At 48.2% G+C, this 24408-nt stretch overlaps 2 protein-coding genes across 4 annotated transcripts in view; one reads left to right on the forward strand and one right to left on the reverse strand.

The window, feature by feature from the left end:
- Nucleotides 1–3849, reverse strand: part of LOC143788448 (uncharacterized) — an 87525-nt gene extending 83676 nt beyond the window's left edge. For both annotated transcript variants that reach the window (XM_077278134.1, XM_077278133.1), the window contains exon 1: nt 147–3849. In XM_077278134.1, the coding sequence (XP_077134249.1) occupies nt 147–3711 (3565 nt within the window). In that variant the 5' untranslated portion in view covers nt 3712–3849. The remainder of the gene's footprint in view (nt 1–146) is intronic.
- A 16927-nt stretch (nt 3850–20776) lies between these two features.
- The window catches only part of RANGAP1 (Ran GTPase activating protein 1), a 29962-nt gene continuing 26330 nt past the window's right edge, over nt 20777–24408 (forward strand). The window contains exon 1 of one of the 2 annotated variants that reach the window (XM_077278135.1): nt 20777–21099. The gene's annotated coding sequence lies outside the window, so the exon portion shown is untranslated. Of the gene's footprint in view, nt 21100–21175; nt 21358–24408 lie in introns of those variants that run through there. The other variant, XM_077278136.1, reaches the window with a different exon arrangement.

The following is a 24408-nucleotide window of genomic DNA, read 5'->3' on the forward strand; positions in this document are numbered from 1 at the left end:
CAGGATCGATGGGACCCCCCAATCATCCAGGTATCACCTATACTGCAGCGTTTACCATCCAACCCCAATAAATGTTCGCAGCCTTTGAGTAACAAATAAGGAAGGTGTCAATGTGCGAAGGAGATACCTGCTATGTGGCTTCTCACCTCTATAAACATCAGATCTCACTTTTATTGCCGGCTCAGGTAGGTTTATAACAGGTAACCCAGGCCGACTACGAGCCTCAACGGTATGAACTGGATTGGGCTTTATTAATATTCTTCCAAAACTTGCTCTGCTTTCACCCCGTATCTGCAAACTCTGTCCACTTGTTGGTCCATGACGTGATTTTATATCTCCATTTATTCCCACTGGCAGGTCTTGTGTAGGGAAAGGCTCAGCCGCAGCTGGAAGCCCCGTTGTAGGAGACGGATACTTAGCAGCTAAAAGCCCCTTGGTAGGGAAGAAGTTCTTTGTTGGTGACAGCATCTTGGAAGTAAGAGAGTCCTCTGCAGAGAAGATCACTCTCACAGGGGGACCACATTTCGCAGTCTGCGGTCCCTCATCAAGAAAATTGTCCTTTGTAACCGTAGATACCTTAGAATGAAAATCGTTCTTTGTGGGGTCAGATTCTGTGTTAGCTGGAGCATTCGTAATGGCAGAGGCGCCCTTTGCAGGAGGAGCATCCTTAGTGGCAAGGGTACCCTTTATGGGTGGATCTTGAGTGGCAAGAGGAGCATCCTTAATGGTAGGGGAGTCATTGGCAGGGGAACAAGCCTTAACAGCATGAGTGCTCTTTGGAGGGGGAGCATCTTTACTGGTGGGTGCATCCTTTGTGGGTTGAACATCCTTAGTTGCAAGGGCACCCTTTACTAATGAAGCATCCTGAGCAGCAGGGGAAGCATCCTCAGCAGCAGGAGTGTCATTGGGTGGGGGAGCATCCTCAGCGGCAGGAGTGTCATTGGGTGGGGGAGTACCCTTAGCGGCAGGGGCGCCCTTGGGTGGGGGAGCATCCTTAGCGGCAGGGGCGCCCTTGGGTGGGGGAGCATCCTTAGCGGCAGGGGTGCCCTTGGGTGGGGGAGCATCCGTAGCGGCAGGGGTGCCCATGGGTGGGGGAGCATCCGTAGCGGCAGGGGCACCCATGGGTGGGGGAGCATCCGTAGTGGCAGGGGCGCCCATGGGTGAGGGAACATGCTTAGAGGCAGGGGAACCCTTGGGTGAGGGAGCATGCTTAGCGGCAGGGGCACCCTTGGGTGGGGGAGCATGCTTAGCGGCAGGGGCACCCTTGGGTGGAGGAGTAAGCTTAGCGGCAGGGGAACCCTTGGGTGGGGGAGTAAGCTTAGCGGCAGGGGTCCCCTTGGGTGGGGGAGCATTCTTTGCGGCAGGGGTGCCCTTGGGTGGGGAAGCATTCTTTGTGACAGGGGCGCCTTTGGGTGGGGAAGCATCTTTAGCGGCAGGGGTGCCCTCGAGTGGGGGAGCATCCTTTGTGTCCTTTGTGAAAGGGGCGCCTTTGGGTGGGGGAGCATCTTTAGTGGCAGGGGCGTCCTCGAGTGGGGGAGCATCCTTTGTGACAGGGGCGCCTTTGGGTGGGGAAGCACCTTTAGCGGCAGGGGCGCCCTCGAGTGGGGGAGCATCCTTTGTGACAGGGGCGCCTTTGGGTGGGGGAGCATCTTTAGCGGCAGGGGCGCCCTCGAGTGGGGGAGCATCCTTTGTGACAGGGGCGCCTTTGGGTGGGGGAGCATCTTTAGCGGCCGGGGCGCCCTTGAGTGGGGGAGCATCCTTTGTGACAGGGGCGCCTTTGGGTGGGGGAGCATCTTTAGCGGCCGGGGCGCCCTTGAGTGGGGGAGCATCCTTTGTGACAGGGGCGCCTTTGGGTGGGGGAGCATCTTTAGCGGCAGGGGCGCCCTTGAGTGGGGGAGCATCTTTAGCGGCAGGGGTGCCCAAGAGTGGGGGAGCATCTTTAGCGGCAGGGGCGCCCTTGAGTGGGGGAGCATCTTTAGCGGCAGGGGCGCCCTCGAGGGGGGGAGCATCCTTTGTGACAGGGGCGCCTTTGGGTGGGGGAGCATCTTTAGCGGCAGGGGCGCCCTTGAGTGGGGGAGCATCCTTTGTGACAGGGGCGCCTTTGGGTGGGGGAGCATCTTTAGCGGCAGGGGCGCCCTTGAGTGGGGGAGCATCTTTAGCGGCAGGGGCGCCCTTGAGTGGGGGAGCATCTTTAGCGGCAGGGGCACCCTTGAGTGGGGGAGCATCCTTTGTGACAGGGGCGCCTTTGGGTGGGGAAGCACCTTTAGTGCCAGGGGCGCCCTCGAGTGGGGGAGCATCTTTAGCGGCAGGGGTGCCCAAGAGTGGGGGAGCATCTTTAGCGGCAGGGGCGCCCTTGAGTGGGGGAGCATCTTTAGCGGCAGGGGCGCCCTCGAGGGGGGGAGCATCCTTTGTGACAGGGGCGCCTTTGGGTGGGGGAGCATCTTTAGCGGCAGGGGCGCCCTTGAGTGGGGGAGCATCTTTAGCGGCAGGGGTGCCCTTGAGTGGGGGAGCATCTTTAGCGGCAGGGGCGCCCTTGAGTGGGGGAGCATCTTTAGCAGCAGGGGCGCCCTCGAGTGGGGGAGCATCCTTTGTGACAGGGGCGCCTTTGAGTGGGGGAGCATCTTTAGCGGCAGGGGCGCCCTTGAGTGGGGGAGCATCTTTAGCGGCAGGGGTGCCCTTGAGTGGGGGAGCATCTTTAGTGGCAGGGGCGCCCTTGAGTGGGGGAGCATCTTTAGCGGCAGGGGCACCCTTCCGTGGGGGAGCATCTTTAGCGGCAGGGGCACCCTTCCGTGGGGGAGCATCTTTAGCGGCAGGGGCGCCCTTTGATGCGGCACCATCCTTAGTGGAAGGGGCGACTTCTGTTGGATGTGCATCCTCAATGGCAGGGGCATCCTTCGATTGAGGAGCATCCTTAAGGGCAGGGGTGTCCTTTGCAGGGGGAGCATCCTTAACGGCAGGGGCGCCCTTCAATGAAGAAGCATCCTTAGCAGCAGGGGCACCGTTCAATGGGGAAGCATTCTTAGCGGCAGGGGTGTCCTTTGCAGGGGCAGCATCCTTAGCAGCAGGGACACCGTTCGATGTGGAAGCATCCTTAGCAGCAGGGGTGTCCTTTGCAGGGGCATCATCCTTAGAAATAAGGCTGTCTGTCAAAAGTAGAGTGTCCTTGGTGGCAGTGGCGTCTGTGGTGTCCTCGGTGGCAGTGGTGTCTTCGGTGGCAGTGGTGTCTTCGGTGGCAGTGGCGTCCTCGGTGGCAGTGGCGTCCTCAGCCAGGGGCCCTTTTGTTGAGTCTGTGGGCTGCATGTCCTCATCCACCACAGGGGACACCATTATCCAGTACCCCAGAGGGCTATCCTCACAGCAGATCAGAGTGGGGCAGGCATTCGTCCCGATGATCCCTTCGGCCTCCACCAGCACTGACCGATACATGTGACTTTCGGATTTGGTCGTGTCCACAATTCGCACCAGTCCGCGATTCAAGGCTCTAGCTACGACAGAACAGATCACGCCGTCGGGCATGTCTGACGGGACAAAGACCACAATGACGGTTCTTTGCGGATCCGCGTTCTTTCGCAGACACCATCGGTACGTACCTTTTTCGATACCTCTGGAGAGCAGTTCGCTCATCAGCCCGAACACCACATGCTCCGCGGAGTTCTCGGCAGGCTGCACCGCATGGCTGCGTTTTTTCTTTGCCGCTTTCTTGGAGGACATGGTGAGCCCCTACAGAACAAGAGGTGCGGGGAGGCCGGGAGTCCAGCACAGCAGAGCGCAGAGGCCGCCCCAGTCACCACACCGGCAGCATCAGCAGGTCACTATCACAAGATGTCATCCGTTACCTGCGCCCCATCCGCCAGGTCTGACCACCTGCCTCAATGCGGAGACCACCGGGAGCAAACTCCAAGCGGAAACACCGCCGTGCTACGGGAGCGGATTCATCCGCTAGAGAACGTGTGACTTATGCTGACTGTCTCCACTCCAGGCGCCATCTTTGCGGCTCCCTCAGTGCACGACTAATGGTCAGTGGTCTTCAGGAAAATGGCGGGAAAGCGGAACTTGGAAGAAATCAATCCCGAAATCCTCCTCTCTGCAGCTCGACATCTACCTAGCAACAATGCTTTAACCCTGAATGCGCCGGAGATAAGTAATCCAGTCCAGGGATGATGCAGAGCTGCGCTCCTGTCATGTAGTCATGTTCTGTGCTGTTAGTCATGGTGACATATACAGGCCAATCATGTGTGATTGTTTAGTATCTTTTAAAGAGCTCCTGTCTCCAGGCCACAATCACCATCTTTTGGTCTTATTTTAATCCTGCTGCTCCTAAGTATTTGGGATTTTGATTTTTTTATCCGCCATATGGTACCACAGATATGAACCTTTTTATTTGTTGCTCGTTTACTAAGGGGGTGGGGCACACAGGATCCTCAGGGGCGTGTCTTTAGGCTGCTCTGCATAATTACCCTGTGAGCCGCGCCCCCTACTAAAGGACTAAAAATGACCTCCAAATAAATAGGCCCCTATCTCTGGGACCGTATGGTGGATTTATATAAAATAAAAAACTGGACACTCCGGGGAGCAGCGGGAAGAAAATAAGAGCAACAACCGGCCACTTTTGTACCATGTGTCTTTTTAATCAGGCCACCCATGAAGGGACTGTGATCTTCACACTGACCATGGGGACCAAAACTCAACAGACCCATGAAACCACTGAGTTTGGGTCTGGAGACCCGGGGGCCATCACAGACATCTGAATTTGCACTATATGAGCATTTGTAATAAGCAATTAGAGAGTAACTGTGTTTTTAATTTTTTTTCCCCAGAAATCAATAGTAAACTCTGTAATATTTCCTATCAGACAAACCTCCTCCCTTCTCCTCCTGGACTGATCATTCATTCTCCAGATGCTCCATTCATGGGTAATATCTGTAGTGAAGATGTTCCCATTACTGAGGTAGATGACGGCGCTACCTATGGAGAAGTGAAACCGTGGTTCCAGGAGAACTTACAGTAGAATGTCTGCGTCTGCCTCTAGCTCCTCCTGCCTCCATAGAACGTCACAAGCACCAACTGTCACCTCCTAGCTCAACCATGGCAAAGTCAGTAATCACAGAATACAGATGTTACCCACGACCTGAGAGTGAAACATCAGTCCAGGAGGAGAAAAAAGCAAATATATCTGATAACATATTACAAATTTGCTTATTCTCACATGACCTAAGCCTTGTAGCATTTATTTTTATACATCAGCAGTTGTTAAATTGTACAAGAGCAAATACAGTTTCCCATGTTAAAGAATTACAAAGTATCCACAAATATCGGATGTTATACGATTGATCTGCATGGGATCTGATTTTTTTTGTGCACCCATAGACTAGAGTTGGAGAGTCTCATCCAACATACTGGGTGTAGTAGTGTATGATCTGAATCACGGATCAAAATGACTCACACAAGCGTCAGTCAATGTGGGGCGTGCTTACAGGCGCCACTCGCTGTGCACTGAACGGTGACTAGCTGCACCAGCATGACTGAGAGCCTAACCCTATGAGATTAACTATAGATCTGCAGGTTAATAGCGTTATCTGAAATGATAAACCGCTTATCTGGGACTATTTTATTTTTTTCTCATGTGGTTAAGAACTTACAGGCAGATACTTGTCTTGCTCTGCCAGGAGCCAATCTCTGCCCGGCTCTCAGAGCGTTCACGGACCACCCCTATGGGCGATTCTGCTGCTTCATTAGATCTCACGTCATCTGAGCAGCTCTAACTGTCTGATCTTTTGATGGGGGTGACTTCTGACATCATGATGATTTGCAGCTGGCTCCCCGCAGTTAGGCAGTGGGGAGCCAGCAGTCAATCAGCATGAGAATGACAGTGTCACCCTGTCAACAGAGTAGAGCGGAAGAGAAGGAGCTGCTCTGTCAACGAGACTTCACAGGTCTCACGAACGCAAGTCTCCGCAAGATAAATGTCACCCGTACAATGTATTGGATGCCGTGCAGTGAACACATGTGGAATCACCTGCGCTCAATAGACGGCAGAGCTTTGGATGCAACGAACATACGCTGCGTCCAAAGTGCTGCCAGTTCCGGATTGTCGGCACATAGCCTTAGAGATTTGTGTGTAAATGTAGGTTAAACAGGGGGCACACGGCAATTTTGGCTGCAACACCGGTTATGTGACCAAAATTCCCTGAATGCCGCTGCACTTCATGGCCATGCGGCCAAAGTCGCCTGTCTCCAGGAGCAGAAATCATCAATGTAATTAGGCATTGGCGGAAAACTTGGGCACTTTTTCCAGCACCGAGCAGTAAAGCTCCTTCCATGTGACGGTTATTTGTAACTTACTGAGGGCATGCCACCTGACATAAGGGGCAGGATGTAGTGGGCAGCTCTCCTGCCGGTAACAAACTTCCTGCTGCACTGTGTAGTGTGGAAAGTGCAGCCCCACAGCCACCTCTCCTACCTTAGCAGCTGCCCAGCGACAGGCATGGGTTTCTCTGCAGGATCAGCTCGGCTTTTGCACAATATGTGTCCTGCGATGCAGCATATGTTGCTATAGAAGCTGATTTTCTACCCAGTGGCTTTCTCCACTTTCATTTCCAGGCTTCAGAGTGGAGGCTCCACCTACGTCAGCAGCCCTGGGTCCTAGAGAAGCAGGCTATTACTGGCACACTGGGGTCATCCTCCGCTGCCTCGTGTCACGCCACCCGAGCCAGCTGCCATGTATGGGAACGTGAAAGAGATCTTATACATATGTTTTTTAATTGTTTTTTTTTTTATTTGAAAGTGTAAATTACATTTCTAATATACTCTTTCTTTGCAAAGTAACCAGTATCAGGCACGTGTTTGAGATTGGATAAAAATTGTCCGATTCCAGCCATTTCTGCTGGATAGGCTGACTGATGTTATTTGAGGCCTTCAAATCATAGGCGTAGAGGGAAAGAAACATTTGGTTTATTGGCTACCAGTAGTAATGAGTAGTGATGAGCGAGTTGCTCAGGTGGTCTCCTAGTATTTGTAACTGCTTGGAGATTTAGTTTTCGTTGCCTCAGCAGCATGATTTACAGCTGATAGACAGCTTGAATACATGTGGGGATTCCCTAGCAACCAGGCAACCCCCACATGTACTCAGGCTGGCTAGCAGCAGTAAATCATGCAGCTGCATCAACAAAAACTAAATCTCTGAGCAGTTACAAACACTCGGAGACCACCTGAGCATGCTCTGGAAAACCCAAGCAACGAGTACACTCACTCATCACTAGATACCAGCATAAAGTCCAAAAAAGAAGGCAGCACTCCATTTTCCATATAACTGTGCAGAGTTTAATCAGACCACATGTCTGTGCAGCGACGTTTCGGCTCTGAATGAGCCTTTCTCAAGCAGTGGTTACATCAGCTGTGTGCATATTTATACCTTTTAACATGATCCTTAATAGGTGCCATTTGTGTTCAATAAGATGCAATACAATTCTAAAATCCTTCACATGTTCAATTTGCCCTCTAGTGGTATCTTTGTAAAGTGCATATGTGCTTTTGTGTAAAATAGGTTAGGCTACGTTCACATTTGCGGTCAGCGCCGCAGCGTCGGGCGCCGCATGCGTCATGCGCCCCTATATTTAACATGGGGGCGCATGGACATGCGTTGTGCTGCGTTTTGCGCCGCATGGCCGCAAGCGTTGGACGCAAGAAACGCATCAAGTTGCATTTTTTTTGCGTCCAACTTTCGGCCAAAAACGACGCATGCGGCACAAAACGCAGCGTTTTAGCGTGCGTTTTGCCGCGTTTTTGTTTGCGTTGTGTGCTGCGGCGCCGACGCTGCGGCGCACAACGCAAATGTGAACGTAGCCTTATATATTAGTAAACTAATCCATCCAAACATTGTACTGTATATATTATGTTCATATTCCACTTGTTCTTACCCCCAGTGTGACCCGCTACTAATGGAGGACAGCATTTTTCTCGGCGTTCCTACGATTCAACTGCGCATGTCCAGTGCGTCATATAACTATGTCGGGCTGCCGGCCAATCCAAGTATCAGAATACCGGCGCATGCGCAAACGCGCTATATGTCACCATCTTTGTAGTGGCATATCATCCTATTATGCTAATCCATTATTCTATGACGGGCGCGTGCGCTTAGGCTACTTTCACACTAGCGTCGGGCTCGGCCCGTCGCCGTGCGTCGGGCCGAGGTTCCCGACGCTAGCGTTGTCCCCGCCGCACAACGGGGGCAGCGGATGCATTTTTCCCACGCATCCGCTGCCCCATTGTGAGGTGCGGGGAAGTGCGGGGAGGTGGGGGCGGAGTTCCGGCCGCGCATGCGCGGTCGGAAAAAGCGGACCGTCGGGAGCAAAAAACGTTACATGTAAGGTTTTTTTTTTTCCCGACGGTCCGCTACCACACGCCCAAGCGTCGCAAAACGGACGCGACGTTTGGCAATGCGTCGCAAATGCGTCGCTAATGTTAGTCTATGACGAAAAAACGCATCCAGCAAGAACTTTTGCTGGATGCGTATTTTCGGCAAAACGACGCATTTGCGACGTATTGCAGTTAACGCTAGTGTGAAACTAGCCTTAGGCATTCAACACCGTCTTGATCACATAATCTTACTAAATAGCGGGCAGTCTATTCCAGCACCACCAACTTTGTAGTGTCATCATCTGAAGTTGGTGGTGCTGGAATAGACTGCCCGCTATTTAGTAAGATTATGTGATCAAGACGGTGTTGAATGCCTAAGCGCACGCGCCCGTCATAGAATAATGGATTAGCATAATAGGATGATATGCCACTACAAAGATGGTGACATATAGCGTGTTTGCGCATGCGCTGGTATTCTGATACTTGGATTGGCCGGCAGCCCGACAGTTATATGACGCGCTGGACATGTGCAGTTGAATCGTAGGAACGCCGAGAAAAATGCTGTCCTCCATTAGTAGCGGGTCACACTGGGGGTAAGAACAAGTGGAATATGAACATAATATATACAGTACAATGTTTGGATGGATTAGTTTACTAATATATAACCTATTTTACACAAAAGCACATATGCACTTTACAAAGATACCACTAGAGGGCAAATTGAACATGTGAAGGATTTTAGAATTGTATTGCATCTTATTGAACACAAATGGCACCTATTAAGGATCATGTTAAAAGGTATAAATATGCACACAGCTGATGTAACCACTGCTTGAGAAAGGCTCATTCAGAGCCGAAACGGCGCTGCACAGACATGTGGTCTGATTAAACTCTGCACAGTTATATGGAAAATGGAGTGCTGCCTTCTTTTTTGGACTTTATGCATTTGAGTTAACCGGTGAACAGGTTACCTGGAGGAAATTGCACCCAGAGATAAGTTTAAAGTTTGTGCTGTTCCTTTTTTGTGAATATGAATAGATACCAGCATAACCGCTTTTTTTTTTCACATAGGGGAGAAAACTGCCTTTTATAGGCTGTCAAACAGCCACGCAACATGCAGGTGTGGAAACTCGAACATATTTTTTCAGCATGCCAAAGACACTTGGTAAGGCTATGTGCACACAGTGTGGATTTGACGCTGCGGATTCGCAGCAGTTCTCCATGCGGTCTACAGTACCATGTAAACCTATGGAAAACCAAATCCGCAGTGCCCATGGTGCGGATGCAGAAAATACAGCACGGAAACTCTGCAGATTATTTTCCGCAGCATGTCAATTCTTTGTGCGGATTCCGCAGCGTTTTACACCTGCTCCTCAATAGGAATCCGCAGGTGTAAAACCGCAGGTGGAATCCGCACAAAAACGCAGGAAATCCACGGTTAGGCTATGTGCACACGTCAGGATTTGGTCAGGATTTTTCATCAGTATTTGTAAGCCAAAACCAGGAGTGGGTGATAAATGCAGAAGTGGTGATATGTTTCTATTATACTTTTCCTCTAATTGTTCCACTCCTGGTTTTGGCTACAAATCCTGAGGAAAAATCCTGACAAAATCCTGACGTGTGCACATAGCCTAAATCCACATTTTACCTGCGGATTTTTCAAAAACGGTGCGGAAAAATCCGCACATGAATCCGCAACATGGGCACATAGCCTTAGCGAGCATGCTTGGAGAACACCTTATCCCAGCACGTCCACTCATTACTAGTAGAAGCCACTTGCTGTGCCTATATTCAGTCTTTTGGTGCTTTTTTTAACTACTTTAAAGTCATAAAGTAGCTAAAAGAATTTATCTTCACCTTTTGGAAACCACCATTTTATGTGTAAAAGGAAAAAAAAACGTTGCAAAAAGGAATCAGTATGGGTGGATCTGCAGAGCCCCTTCTGCGGCCACTATACAGTACAGCTGATAGAGCTGTTCTGTTCACATCCGGCTGCTGCCAGCATAAAGAATAGTTGTTGGGGTGGGAAAGGGCCATCAATATGAAAGTACAGAGTATAATGTGTTGGTAATTGCACATGTGTGCTGCTACTCCAGATGAGATCTATGGGACTGATGGGAGTACAGCACTCGTCTATCTCTATAACTGTTCTGTAGTGATTGAATGGAGAACAAGTGCACAGACATGACCACATGATTCTATCGATCAGGTCACATTCACACGGTCAGTATTTGACCTCAGTATTTGTAAGCCAAAACCAGGAGAGGACCATACAAAGGAAAAGTATAATAGAAACACGTCACCACTTCTGTATTTATCACCCACTGCTGGTTTTGGCTTAAAAATACTGATGTAAAATACTGACCAAATACTGTATGTGTGAACGTGGCTACAGTGGGGGTCTCATCAGTCACACATCCATCCATCAAATTGTAATCGCGTATACTGTTGAGGAGCCCAAATTAAAACACCACTCCAGCATTTTTTATATTTCAGTGCTGGAGTTGTGTCACTAATCCATGTTCCCTACCCCTAATAATATGCTTACCAGCTGCTGTCTTCAGCTCTTCCTAGCACCGATCCAGTCCCATTCATAGAATGTTAGCTTTGGAAGGGACCTCCAGGATCATCATGTCCAACCCCCTGCTCAATGCAGGATTCAATAAACCATCTCAGACAGATGTCTGTCCAGCCTGTTTGAAGACTTCCATTGAATGTGAACTCACCACCTCTCGTGGCAGCCTGTTCCACTTATTGATCACCCTCACTGTCAAAAACTTTTTTCTAATATCTAGTCTGTATCTTCTCCCTTTCAGTTTCATTCCATTGCTTCTCGTGTTTCCATGTGCAAATGAGAATAAGGATGGTCCCTCTACATTGTGACAGCCCTTCATCTTCTTAGTCTTCTTTTTCACAAGCTAAACACTCTCAGATCCTTTAATTGTTCCTTGTAGGACATCCATTGCAGTCCACTTACCATTCGGATAGCTCTTCTCTGAACTTGCTCCAGTTTTTCAATGTCTTTTTTAAAATGTGGTGCCCAGAAGTGGACACAGTATTCCAGAAGCAGCCTGACCAAGGAGGAGTAGAGGGGGATAATTACTTCATGTAATCTAGACTCTATGCTTCTCATAATAGATACTAGAACTGTGTTTGCCTTTTTTGCTGCTGCATCACACTGTTGATCCATGTGCAGTCTGTGATCTATTGGTATACCCAAGTCTTTTTTCACACGTGCCGTTGCTTAGTTCTAGTCCTCCCATTCTGTAGATGTAATTTTCTATTTTCTTGCCCATATGTAGAATCTTGCATGTTTCCCTGTTAACCCTCCGTCACATACAATATCGGTTCTAACGTGTTCACATACAATGTGACTGTCAGGCGCAGGCTAGAAAAATACCTATAATATCTAATGTTTGCAATTTCAGTGCTCTAAAAGTTATCAGTGACCTTCATAGGGATGTAATAAGAGACTACACATAATCAGGTGCAAAAAAACAACAACATTTACTTAACATAAAACTAATAACTCTGAAATACAAACATTTCAAAACTCCCGCCAAATAGTCCCCAGTTCGACTCTGTCAAAAAACTCTACAAAGAAAATTTATGGAAACAAACTTAATTTTAAGGTACCTTAAGTACTATTAACCCCTTCATGACTGTGGGATTTTTCGTTTTTCCGTGTTCGTTTTTCACTCCCCTCCTTCCCAGAGCCATAACTTTTTTATTTTTCCGTCAATTTGGCCATGTGAGGGCTTATTTTTTGCGGGACGAGTTGTACTTTTGAACGACATCATTGGTTTTACCATGTCGTGTACTAGAAAACAGGAAAAAAATTCCAAGTGGGGTGAAATTGCAAAAAAAGTGCAATCCCACACATGTTTTTTGCTTGGCTTTTTAGCTAGGTTCACTAAATGCTAAAACTGACCTGCCATTATGATTCTCCAGGTCATTACGAGTTCATAGACCTCTAACATGACTAGGTTATTTTTTACCTAAGTGGTGAAAAAACATTCCAAACTTTAATAAAAAAAAATAAATTGCGCCATTTTCCGATACCCGTAGCGCCTCCATTTTTCATTTTCAACTGGGGTCAGTTGAGGGCTTATTTTTTGCGTGCCGAGCTGGCGTTTTTAATGATTCCAATTCGGTGCAGATACGTTCTTTTGATCGCCCGTTATTGCATTTTAATGCAATGTCGCGGCGACCAAAAAAACGTAATTCTGGGTTTCCGATTTTTTTTTCTCGTTACGCCGTTTAGCAATAAGATTAATGCTTTTTTTTATTGATAGATCGGGCGATTCTGAACGTGGCGATACCAAATATGTGTAGATTTGATTTTTTTTAATTGATTTATTTTGATTGGGGCGAAAGGGGGGTGATTTAAACTTTTATATTTTTTTTAACTTTTTTTTTAACTTTTGCCATGCTTCAATAGCCTCCATGAGAGGCTAGAAGCAGGCACAGCACGATCGCCTCTGCTACATAGCAGCGATCTGCTGTTCACTGCTATGTAGTAGAAAATCAGGAGTGTTGTGAGCGCCGACCACAGGGTGGCGCTCACAGCTACCGGCGATCAGTAACCATAGAGGTCTCAAGGACCTCTATGGTTACCATTCAGAAGCATCGCCGACCTCCGATCATGTGACGGGGGTCGGCGATGCCGTCATTTCCGGCCGGATGCGGTATTTAAATGCCGCTATCTGCGTTTGACAGCGGCATTTAACTAGTTAATAGCGGCGGGTGAATCGCGATTTCACCCGCCGCTATTGCGGGCACATGTCAGCTGTTCAAAACAGCTGACATGTCCCGGCTTTGATGCGGGCTCACCGCGGAGCCCTGCATCAAAGCAGGGGAGCTGACATCGGACGTACTATCCCGTCCGATGTCAGTAAGGGGTTAAACACATATTCAATCAGAATTAGATCCTGAAGTTGTCCCAGAAAAATTACACTTGCAGAGCAGAGCAAGAATTACACATCATTTTTGCATGTGTCAGGCAGATTGCATTATGACATTTGTGACATTCATAATTAGAAAGCCTTCTGATTCCGCTTTCTGTGGTGCAGGTGGTGAATTTTCACTATCATCATCTGGGCAGAATCTACTGTATATGCCTGTGCAGCACACTTTCTTATTTAATCTGCCTTATTTCTATGAAATATCCTCACACTTTGTGCTATACATTCATAAAACAAGCTAAATAAACAATTGTGATGAATAAAACATAAAATACCAAGCTTATTGAGTGTGACGTGTTCACATACAATGAGCCTGAGAGATTAGCGCAGTTATATCTGTCCTCCTGAAGCTCTGCAATCCAACTGTGGTATGAGGTTTCACAGACCTGCTAGAGACAGGAGACTACCTGGAGGGAGGGGATTTCCTCACAATCTGGTGAGGAAGGAGAGATGAAAGTAAAAGATGTGCCTGTCAGGCCTATTGTATGTGACGGAGGGTTAAATACCATTCTGTCAGTCACTGCCCATTATTCAAGCTTATCTTGATCCTTCTGAATCGTTCCTGTCTTCTCTAGTGTCTGACACGCTACTGCGATCAGGGACCCCACTGAGAATCGTACGTCGTAGCAGATCGTTTGAAACTTTCTTTCGTCGTCAAGTGTCCCGCTGTGGCGGCATGATCGCATTGTGTAACAAAGGTGTGCACGATATTGTATACGATGTGCGCACAGTAACCAACGGCTTCTACATCGCAAATACGTCATGAAATTATCGCTCCAGCGCCGTGCATTGCGAAGTGTGACCGCAGTCTACAACGCTGGAGCGATAATGGAGCGACGCTGGAGCATCACGGATCGTGTCGTCGTAGCGACCAAAGTGCCTCTGTGAGACGGTACCTTTAGCTATCCCTCCTAGGTTTGCGTTGTCTGCAAATTTGATCAGTTTACCTTCAGTTCCCTTATCTAGATCATTTATAAAAAATGTCAAACATTGGGGCCAGGACAGAGCCTCGTGGTACCCTATTTGAAACACTTTCAATTGGATGCGCAATCATTTACAACCACTCTTTGAGTACGATCACTGAGCCAATTATGAATCCTCCTAACTTTAGCCTTGGCAATCCCATACTTGGTCATATTTTCAATAAGGATAGTATGAGATATACTATATCTACCTAACTTCCCTGATTCACCTAGTCAGTGATTCCATCATAGAAGGAAATTAGATTAGTCTGGCATGACTTGTTTGCTACAAACCCATGCTGGCTCTGGTTACCTTATTTTTCGGACTATAAGGGTATGTTTCCACGTTCAGGAAACGCTGCGTTTTTGACGCTGCGTTTTTCCGCAGCGTCAAAAACGCAGCGTCCAGATGTTACAGCATAGTGGATGGGATTTCATGAAATCCCGACTCCACTATGCGTTAAAAAACGCATGCGTTTTTGCCGCAAAAACGCATGCGCGGTGCGTTTTTTCAAAACGCAGCATGTTGCTACAATGAGCAAAACACGCAGGTACACCGCAGGTGACCTGCCAGTGACCTCAGGTGCATTTTTGGTCAGGATTTTACTTGCATAAAATCCTGACCAAAGCCTGAAGCAAGCCTGAACGTGGACACATACCCTAAGACACACCAGACCATAAGACGCAACCCAAAATTTCAGAAGGAAAATAGGGGAAAAAAATGTGTTAAATGGGGGTCCGTCTTACAGTCCGAATTCAGCTTACCAGGGAATGGATCGGCACAGGTAGAGGAGTGGTCACAGGGGTCATTCACAGTTGGTCCAGGCTGGTGCCGTGGCCTTCGGTAAATCCCAGGCTGTTGCGGTGCTGTGTTGCGGCAGTGCTCTCTGGGGTGGCTGTGCTCTGTGGGGCTGCTGTGCTCTGTGGGGCGGCGTCAGCTCTCTGTGCTGCGTGGGAGGCTCCGCCGGCATTTCGACAAAGCCCGGAAGCCCCCGCAGCTCCGTTGCTGCAACGCGGAGGCCTCCGGAAAGATGGATGCCGGTGGCCTCCGGAAAGATGGCCGCCGGGGTCAGCACATGCTCAGATTCAGATCTCGGCAACAAGATCTCTGGAGACGAGATCTCGTTGCCGAGATTTGAATCTGAGCATGCGCTGCCCCCGGCAGCCATCTTTCCGGAGGCCACCGCGCCGCAGCAACAGAGATGCGGGGGCTTCTGGGCTTTGACGAAATGCCGGCGGAGCCCCCCATGCAGCACAGAGCCCCGCTGCCGCCACACCACAGAGCCCCGACACCACCGCCCCACAGAGCACAGCTAGAGCCACACCAGCCTGGGAAGGGAAGCTGCATCGGGACCGCAGCCACATTTGTAAGTATATTGCAACCATAAGACACACCCCCATTTTTCCCCAAAAAAATTGGGGGGAAAAAAAGTGGATCTTATGGTCTGTAAAAAAAAAAAAAAAAAAAAGGAATTACTGTATTCTTATCCAAGTACTTACATATGTCATGTCCTCAGCTGCAGGTCCGGTCTCCGCTGCGAAGGGAAACCGGCACCTTTCACGCAGCTCTACTGGTACTACTCACCCTGTCCGTGGCTCCAGACGATCAGCAGCTCCTTCCTCTGCTAAGAACCTGCATCCTCTTGGCAGGTCTCCTGGAAATGCTCTTAGGAGGCGCGCCCCGCTTCCTGCACATACTTAAAACAGCAGAGCACCTGTTCTCTATTTATGCTCTCTGTGCTATAATGCTCTGTGCATAAAAGGCATCCTCCCATTATGGGAGGCGCCTGGGCAATGTGTTCATTCTGTTGTTTGTGGCCTTCTGCTCAGGCCACACTCTGCAAACTGTAGTTTATTACTTTTGGTTTTCTAATTTCTCTGTCTCCTCAGAATCCTCCGCTGGCAGTTCTCTAATCTGAATCCTTCTGGACTCTCCGGTTTCCACTCCAGGCTGACTAAGCTGCTCCTCACGGAACCATCCAGATATTGCTGCCGGCTGGATCAGCCTTTCCGAGACTACACAGAGCTTCCAGGATTCTCTCCACTGACAGAGCCTGAATTCCACCGTCTTGTTAATACGGTCTGTACGGGTCGTCCCTCTGGTCCGGGTACTGCGGCATTTAGGCCATTTGGTGTTGTGACGGGGCAATCCCTGTATAGGGGTACACCTTGCCCGGTGCTCCACTACATGGGTCAGTGTTGTGGTCCAGAGGGTTCTTCTCTAAGGCACCTTTCCGTTTGCTAAAGCTTCATTTAAATAAATACCTTTGCTTTTTGGAAGCACATTCTCCTGTCTCTTGTGTACCGGGTATACAGCTACCACTGCTCCATCAGTGGTCTAGTGAGTCCACTATATTTCCCCACGCCCTGTGGGCGTAACAACATAGATGTTGTTTAATAATACTGGTATAGTAGTCAGGCTCACTGGCCTATAATTTCCTGTCTCCATGTTCTTTCCTTTTTTTGAAGCTAGGGGGCAACATTTGCCCTTCTCTAATCTTTGGGGACTTCTCCTGTTCTCCAGGATTCTTCAAAGATTCTCCCTAGAGGTTCTGCAATTTCCTCTGCTATCTTTCACTACCCTAGGATGTAATTCATCTGGACCAGATTTAAATTAGCCAAGTGTTCCCCCACCATCTCTCTGTGTATAGATAGTGTGGATTCTTTTATTCCTTCAATGTCACTGTGACGATCAGTTGATAATAATAATCTTTATTTTTATATAGCGCTAACATATTCCGCAGCGCTTTACAGTTTTGCACACATCATCGCTGTCCCCGATGGGGCTCACAATCTAAATTCCCTATCAGTATGTCTTTGGAATGTGGGAGGAAACCGGAGTGCCCGGAGGAAACCCACGCAAACACGGAGAGAACATACAAACTCTTTGCAGATGTTGTCCAAGGTGGGATTAGAACCCAGGACTCCAGCGCTGCAAGGCTGCTGTGCTAACCACTGCGCCACCGTGCTGCCCAGTTGATGTTACAATTGCTCTATTAGTCAACACAGAAGCAAAACACGAATTTAAAAGTTAGGCCTTCTTAACATAAATTTTGTCCACTTCACCCTTTTCATCCTGTAAAAATCCTATAGCATCTTTGACTTTTTACATACCCCCAAAATCCTTTTTTTTTTTGCTGCTTTTTGGTCTCCCTTGCAAGCCTCACTTCATTACTGGCTTTAGCTCTTCTAACGCATGCCCTGCATTCCCAGCAAACAGCATTATATGCTTCTTTAGTTATGCCCCCCTTTTCATGTAATATACATTTATTTTTTTTCTTAAGTTATTAAGTTCTGTGTTAATCCACCCTGGTCTCTTTAAGTGCTTCCAATTCTTCCTCCTTTTTGGAATTTAAACCAATTGTGCAGTGTGAATTTCATTTAGTAAAATCTTCAAACCTTCTTGGACATTTTTGTCCTTTAGAACATTCAGACTCAGACTTTGAGTCCATTAAAATCTGCCTTTAAGTCCAACCTTAAAGTCTTGAGTCCTCACTGGTCTTCCTCCTCTTGTAATTCAAGGATAGCATGAATGCTGCCTCTTAAATTCCCAGCCACCTTTTCTTCCTCACTCATGTCCTCCCTGTTGGTGGAGAATTAGGTCCAAGATTGCAGATCCTCTTGTTCTCTACTCTACGGGTACCGTTACACTAAACGATTTACCAACGATCACGACCAGCGATACGACCTGGCCATGATCGTTGGTAAGTCGTTGTGTGGTCGCTGGGGAGCTGTCACACAGACAGCTCTCCAGCGACCAACGATGCCGAAGTCCCCGTGTAACCAGGGTAAACATCGGGTTACTAAGCGCAGGGCCGCGCTTAGTAACCCGATGTTTACCCTGGTTACCATCGTAAATGTAAAAAAAAAAAAAACAGTACATACTCACATTCTGATGTCCGTCACGTCCAGCGCCGTCTGCTTCCCGCACTGACTGTGTCAGTGCCGGCCATAAAGCACAGCACAGCGGTGACGTCACCGCTGCGCTTTTACTTTACGGCCGGCACTCAGTCAGTGCGGGAAGCAGACGGCGCTGGACGTGACGGACATCAGAATGTGAGTATGTAGTGGTTTTTTTTTTTTTTTTTTACATTTACGATGGTAACCAGGGTAAACATCGGGTTACTAAGCGCGGCCCTGCGCTTAGTAACCCGATGTTTACCCTGGTTACAAGCGAACACATCGCTGGATCGGTGTCACACACACCGATCCAGCGATGACAGCGGGAGATCCAGCGACGAAATAAAGTTCCAAACGATCTGCTACGACGTACGATTCTCAGCGGGGTCCCTGATCGCTGCTGCGTGTCAGACACAGCGATATCGCTGGAACGTCACGGATCGTGCCGTCGTAGCGACCAAAGTGCCACTGTGAGACGGTACCCTAAAGACAAAAGAAAAAATCCAGCTCACCATAGTTGTAGTCCCTGGAGGCTCGGAGCACGGAAACACTGTGTCAAGGCGTGAGGAATGCAGGAAATAGAAAAAAATCCAGCTCAACGAGGTGGTGAAAAAGCAAAGTCTTGGTACTTTATTCACTTCATATCAAAAAATAGAGGATAAAACAACAGCACAATATAATTAAAAACACTATCTACGCGTTTCTGGTGACATAGCACCCTTAGTCATGGACGGTACCCTACCTTTTGAAAGATAAAGTTGTCAGCAAGAGAAGGATTTTCTGGACCCACTACTTTTGTCTGAGAGAGATTCCAAACAAATATCTGGATAGTTAAAATCTCCCATGATCAATATGTCATACTTTTTGAGTACAGAGGCATTTGATGTCCAGGTGGCCTATAGTAAACACCTACAATATTGTCCTTTCTGTTCTTCTCTCCTTGTATGCTTACCCAAACAGTTTCTACAGAGCTACCAGTTTCTGAAGCTTGGATCTCTATGGAGATACACGTTTTCCTAACATACAATGCACTACCTCCTCCCGTTTCTAATAAGTTGTAGCCTTCAAGGTTTGTATTCCAATGTGTATCATCCCACCAAGTTTCAGTGATGCCTATGGCATTACATCTCTCTTCCTGTATTAGCAGCTACAATTCTCATTTCCCATGCTCTGTGCATTTGTATAGACTAGTGATGGGCATATGTGCTCGGATGTTTTATCCAAGCATGCTTGGGTGTTATCAGAGTATCACGGGTGTGCTCGTATAGTATGTTCGAGTCCCCGTAGATGCATGATTTGTGGCTGTTAGACACCCTGAAGGGAATTCCCACGTTTTCAGGCAGTCTAACAACCTCAAATCATGCAGCCACATGGACGGGAACATAAGAGCATGCCCCCTAAAAAGAAGATTGACCTTAGAGCGTGAAGGCATTGATCACCCAGCTGTATTTCTAACCAGTAGAATAAGCCCATCCTCTGTACTTAAAAAATGATGGGCAAACTATTGGAAACCCAGTGGTTCCCATTAGAGTGGGATTCGTCAGGCGGACTTTCTGACAATGGTGTCACACATCTGTTTATTAACCTCAGCAGCCAAGGTGTGTAAGAGCGGGGATTTCTGCGTGTGGCGTTCATACTCGATACTGAATACATTGAGATATTTTGTTTCCATTTTCTCATTATTTGCAGATCAGTAACAAGTGTATCCATCCTGCGATTTCCATCATTCCACCACTTTTCCTTCTATGTGCCCACGATCAGGAATAGTAGCGTTTTAGACGTAGCAAAAATATTTTTGGCTACATCCAAATGTACCGTACTTGTGTTTAGGTCACCATCCGGAATTACCGCATGTAGTGACATTCTATTGCTGAAAATATGCAGCGTTTCCGTGGCTCATAAACTCGCACCGAGAATGAGTTTACGTAGCGTCAAATAGAAGCACATTGGGCATGGGATCCAAAACGCTATTATTCCTCAAAAAAACCTCGGTCCATCAAGTTTAACTCTTCTCCACCAATTAGGCTACGTGCCTCTCCAGTAGGCCTACACGCCCGATAATTATGCACAACACAGCGCTCATTCGCCTTGTTGGCACCGTTACAGTCTAGGGCTCCATCTGCATATACGCCCAAATCACGTTTAGTGGGGGGTCTGGATGTAAACCCCGACAGGACCAACGAACGGATGCCGAACCCAGTGTGAAAGCACCCAGAGGGCACCGACAGTGATGCTCACACAAGCGGAGACACAGGCTGGGGACCTGTGCTATAAGGGACCAGAAAGTGACCCCCAAACGGGGACCGGCGGTCCTGGGAATGCACGTGTCCTGATGATCGTCAGGGTACACAGGCTGCCTTTCACCCAACGAACGAGAAAACGCTCCTTCCCAAGGTAAGCACGTTACTGCTGCACAAAAGATCATTGTCCTCGACAGCACAGGTGTGGCGGCCGGTCTAAAGCCAGGTCGCCCTGTGCAAACGGAATATTAAACCACCGACCACATTGCCTGTCCTGCACCGATCAGAGAAAATGGATCCTTACATTGGAAATGATTTCCAATACAAAACCCCAGCCCCTAGAAGAAGCCATGATGGCTGGAGCAGTAACGTGGCGCCGCACTGCTTCCTTCTCATTGTTGTGGTTCTTCTTCCCACTGACGCGTCTGTCACCGGCCTGCTGATGGCGCAATCTGAACTTCGCCGCCAAACCACTCCTCGCGCCTCACCCAAGGCATCACGGGAGTTGTAGTTTTCTCTTCTGGCTCTTTGCAGTGCCTGAGCCACAGCTAAAACTACGATTCCCATAGGCCAACTCAGGCGCAGCCGTTGTGAGATAACTGCCGGTACAGATATTGGGAGGAAAAGAAAACCGGTTCGCCATAAGCAGCGTGTTGTGGAGTGACGACCTTACCGCCGGTGAGTACGCCGTGTGTGCCGTCCGTGTAGCGTTATACACCGACTGGGAAAAAAAGAAGCTAAGCGGCCTGATGTTAGCAGCACGTCGCAGTTTAGGCGGGAACTAACCCGACATATTAGTGTGCCGGGCCGCGGTGCTGCTCCCTGAACGTGAGGTATTCGCCTCCCTGAGGGTGATTGTGGTGGGGACCGGCCCCTGTCATCTCTACCGGTATCGGGGCTGTCCAGTGAGAGGACCACCATCTGTGTGCAGGGCAGGTGACCACGTGTGTGTAGGGGGCGACCACTGGGAACCATCATCTCCATTAGAAATGAATGTTAGAATGGTGCACTGTGCGCATGTGCCATCCCGCCGCCGCCCCCCCCCCCCCCCGCGGAACAGCCGCCCTCTCACCCCCCCCCCCCCCCCGCGGAACAGCCGCCGCCCCGCCCCCCCACGGGACAGCCGCCCTCCAGCCCCCCCTCCGGACAAATCGCCCCTATGTGGCCCTGCTGTATACAGGTGGGAAAACAAATAGATCCAAGATCAGAGATGAAGGCACAGATAAAAATACATTCCATTTCTTAAATCTGTATAGTAATCTGACAATATTAGTAGTAATATCCCTTTTTGAAGGGAAATGGTTGGTATAAATCATGCAGGTACTTTTCAGAATCGGATTTGTAATATCAAAAAGCTAAAAACTTCCTAATAGCCCTATGTTCCTGAAGTCTTGCCTCTGTCTGATTCTGCCTTGCAGTGGAGATTTGCGTATTAGGCTGCGTTCACACTAGCGTTGGGCCGACGTACCGACGTATGCTGTGAAATGAATGCCCGACATGGGCAGCGGAAGCAGTCTTACGACGCTTCCGCTGCCCCATTGTAAGGTTCGGGGCGGAGTTTAGGCCGCACATGCGCAGTCGAAAATGGCGGACTCGACGCACAAAAAAGTTACATGTAACTTTTTTTTTGTGTCGGCGGTGCGCCAAAGCACGACGCAACCATCGCACAATGCTAATATTAGAGTGGCCTAACAGGAAACACTAACAACATTTGTATTTAGTAAATATGTCCTGTGATATCTAAAGTATGTAAAGACACAAGTAGTTTCAATAACAATAATTATTAAGGAGTCATAATATAGGACAGGAACTTATCGTGTAGTTTTTAGCAGCTCCTCTGCGCGTTTCCCCGGCCACTCAGTTCATCAGGAGGACTGTCCAATAATGTTAAAAGATGGTGCAGGACACAGATGATGTTGCAAGCATACCTGGTAGTAAAGTCTGTGGGCTTTAAATATCCCTGTAATAACTGAAAATGATACTCCCCATAATCTATCAAGCCGGGTCTGGTTCCTGAGCTTCTCTGTTGAAGAAAAGTGCACAAAGTGTGAAGAGCAGAGGCTCTTACACCATAAGCCTCAGTGCGTGAGCAGTGGAGCACGCTGGAAAGTCATAACAGTACGTTGGCGTCCGACGCAACAGGGGATGTCATAACATGCAGAATGGCGCTCGCCCCAGGCTGGAACGTTTATCTGTCAGGTAATGTGTGGATATCTTGCTGTGATGCCCCCCCACCAAATCATGCGCATAATAAAGTATACAAAAATAAAGATTATTATTAAAGTGACGTCATACACAAGCGGAGCGCGCCAAACTTATGGTTGCATTATCCCCACTCTATGGGCGAGACTTGACCGCACCAACTGGGACAGAGGTATGCAACCCATTCCTCTTCAAGCATGTTATACTAAAGTAAAAATGAGGTATTTGCAAGGACAAATATAATTCCATGTATGTGTTAATACCAAGAGTGGATACAGTGTCATTAGACACACATTTCACAATTGGCATAAAATAGACAGTGAACTGGGATATATATCTAAGTCTGATAAGGGATGCTCTATCGCATCGAAATATACCGGTATACAGATGTAATTCCCACTATAGGGATGGCCATAAACACAGATGGCATGTGTATAGAATTCAAATTCTGGGTATCCCCATAAATAAATCAAAAACAGAAGATGCCAATAGAGCTACAGACATATTAGCGTAATAAAGTTATGGGATTTAAAGAATTTATTAATTAACATAAGAGGGGGAGAGTTGCTCTTATATAAAGCAGGCATATGAGAGACATTAATTTCTACCCCTTGGGGATAAAGATTGCATTCTGAAAATCCATTCGATTTGCGTCTTATCAAAATTGCCACCTCTAATCTTAGGTCTGATTAGTTCAATCGTGGAGAAGGAGATCTCCTTCAGACGTCCTCTGGATGTTTCATTCATATGGTGAGCAACCGGGGTATCCGGTTTATTCCCAATGTCCCCCAGAGGCTCGCTCACTCTGTTTCCTCGTAGTTTTGCCAATGTAGTCCAGGGGGCATGCACATGTGGCATAATACACAACTCCCATGCACTTGTCAAGATCCCTGACTGAGTACAGGCTTCCTGTCGCTGCGCTGCAGAATGTTTTACAAGGGGACAGCCATTCACACCTAGAGCAATTTCCGCATTTGAAAAAGCCACAGGAATTTTGATCGAGCCAGGTGCCAGGCTTGGTTGGTCACTGATACAGACTGTGTGCCAACTGATCACTAATCGATTTGCCTCTTCTGTATGTAATACTCGGTGTAGATGGAATAAGGCCGTTTAAATTTGGTTCTGCCGGCAGTTATACTCCATGTTTTTTGGAAGTTTGATATACCCTTTCAATCTGATTGTCATATGTGCCGATCATCCTAGTTGTCTGTGTTCACCTCCGTTCTCTGGTTAGAAGGGACCGTCTATTCCTTCTCAAAGCCTTAGAGTATGTGCCATCAAGCACCTGGCAGGGATAGCCCCGGTCTCTGATCCTTTGATAAAGCTTCTTAGCTTGTCTCCTAAAGACCCCATTATTGGAGCAGTTTCTCCTGATGCAGAGAAACTACCCTTTGGGTATCTCCCTTTTGAGGGGGACTGGATGGTGGCTGTTCGTGGCCGTGGTCTTTCGATGGGTACATGTACCGACACTTCCATCCTCTTTCTTTTTTGATAGTAAAGTCCAAAAAGGTTATATTTTGGCTGTAACATTCTGACGTAAACCTCAGCCCAATGGTATAAACGTTTAATGCCTCCACGAAATGACAGAAATCAGACTCTTGGCCAGGCCAGAGGATGAGGATATCATCCATGTTTCTGGTCCAGAGGCTGGTACATGGTTGCCACCACTTGTCCTCCCCTCCAAAGACAAGTGTTTCCTCCCACAAGCCCAAGAACACATTTGCATATCTGGGAACACAAATTATTATTTTAAGGGATTACATGTTCACACACGACAACTTATTC

This window comes from Ranitomeya variabilis, chromosome 8, assembly GCF_051348905.1.
Source record: "Ranitomeya variabilis isolate aRanVar5 chromosome 8, aRanVar5.hap1, whole genome shotgun sequence".
Lineage (NCBI taxonomy): Eukaryota > Metazoa > Chordata > Amphibia > Anura > Dendrobatidae > Ranitomeya > Ranitomeya variabilis.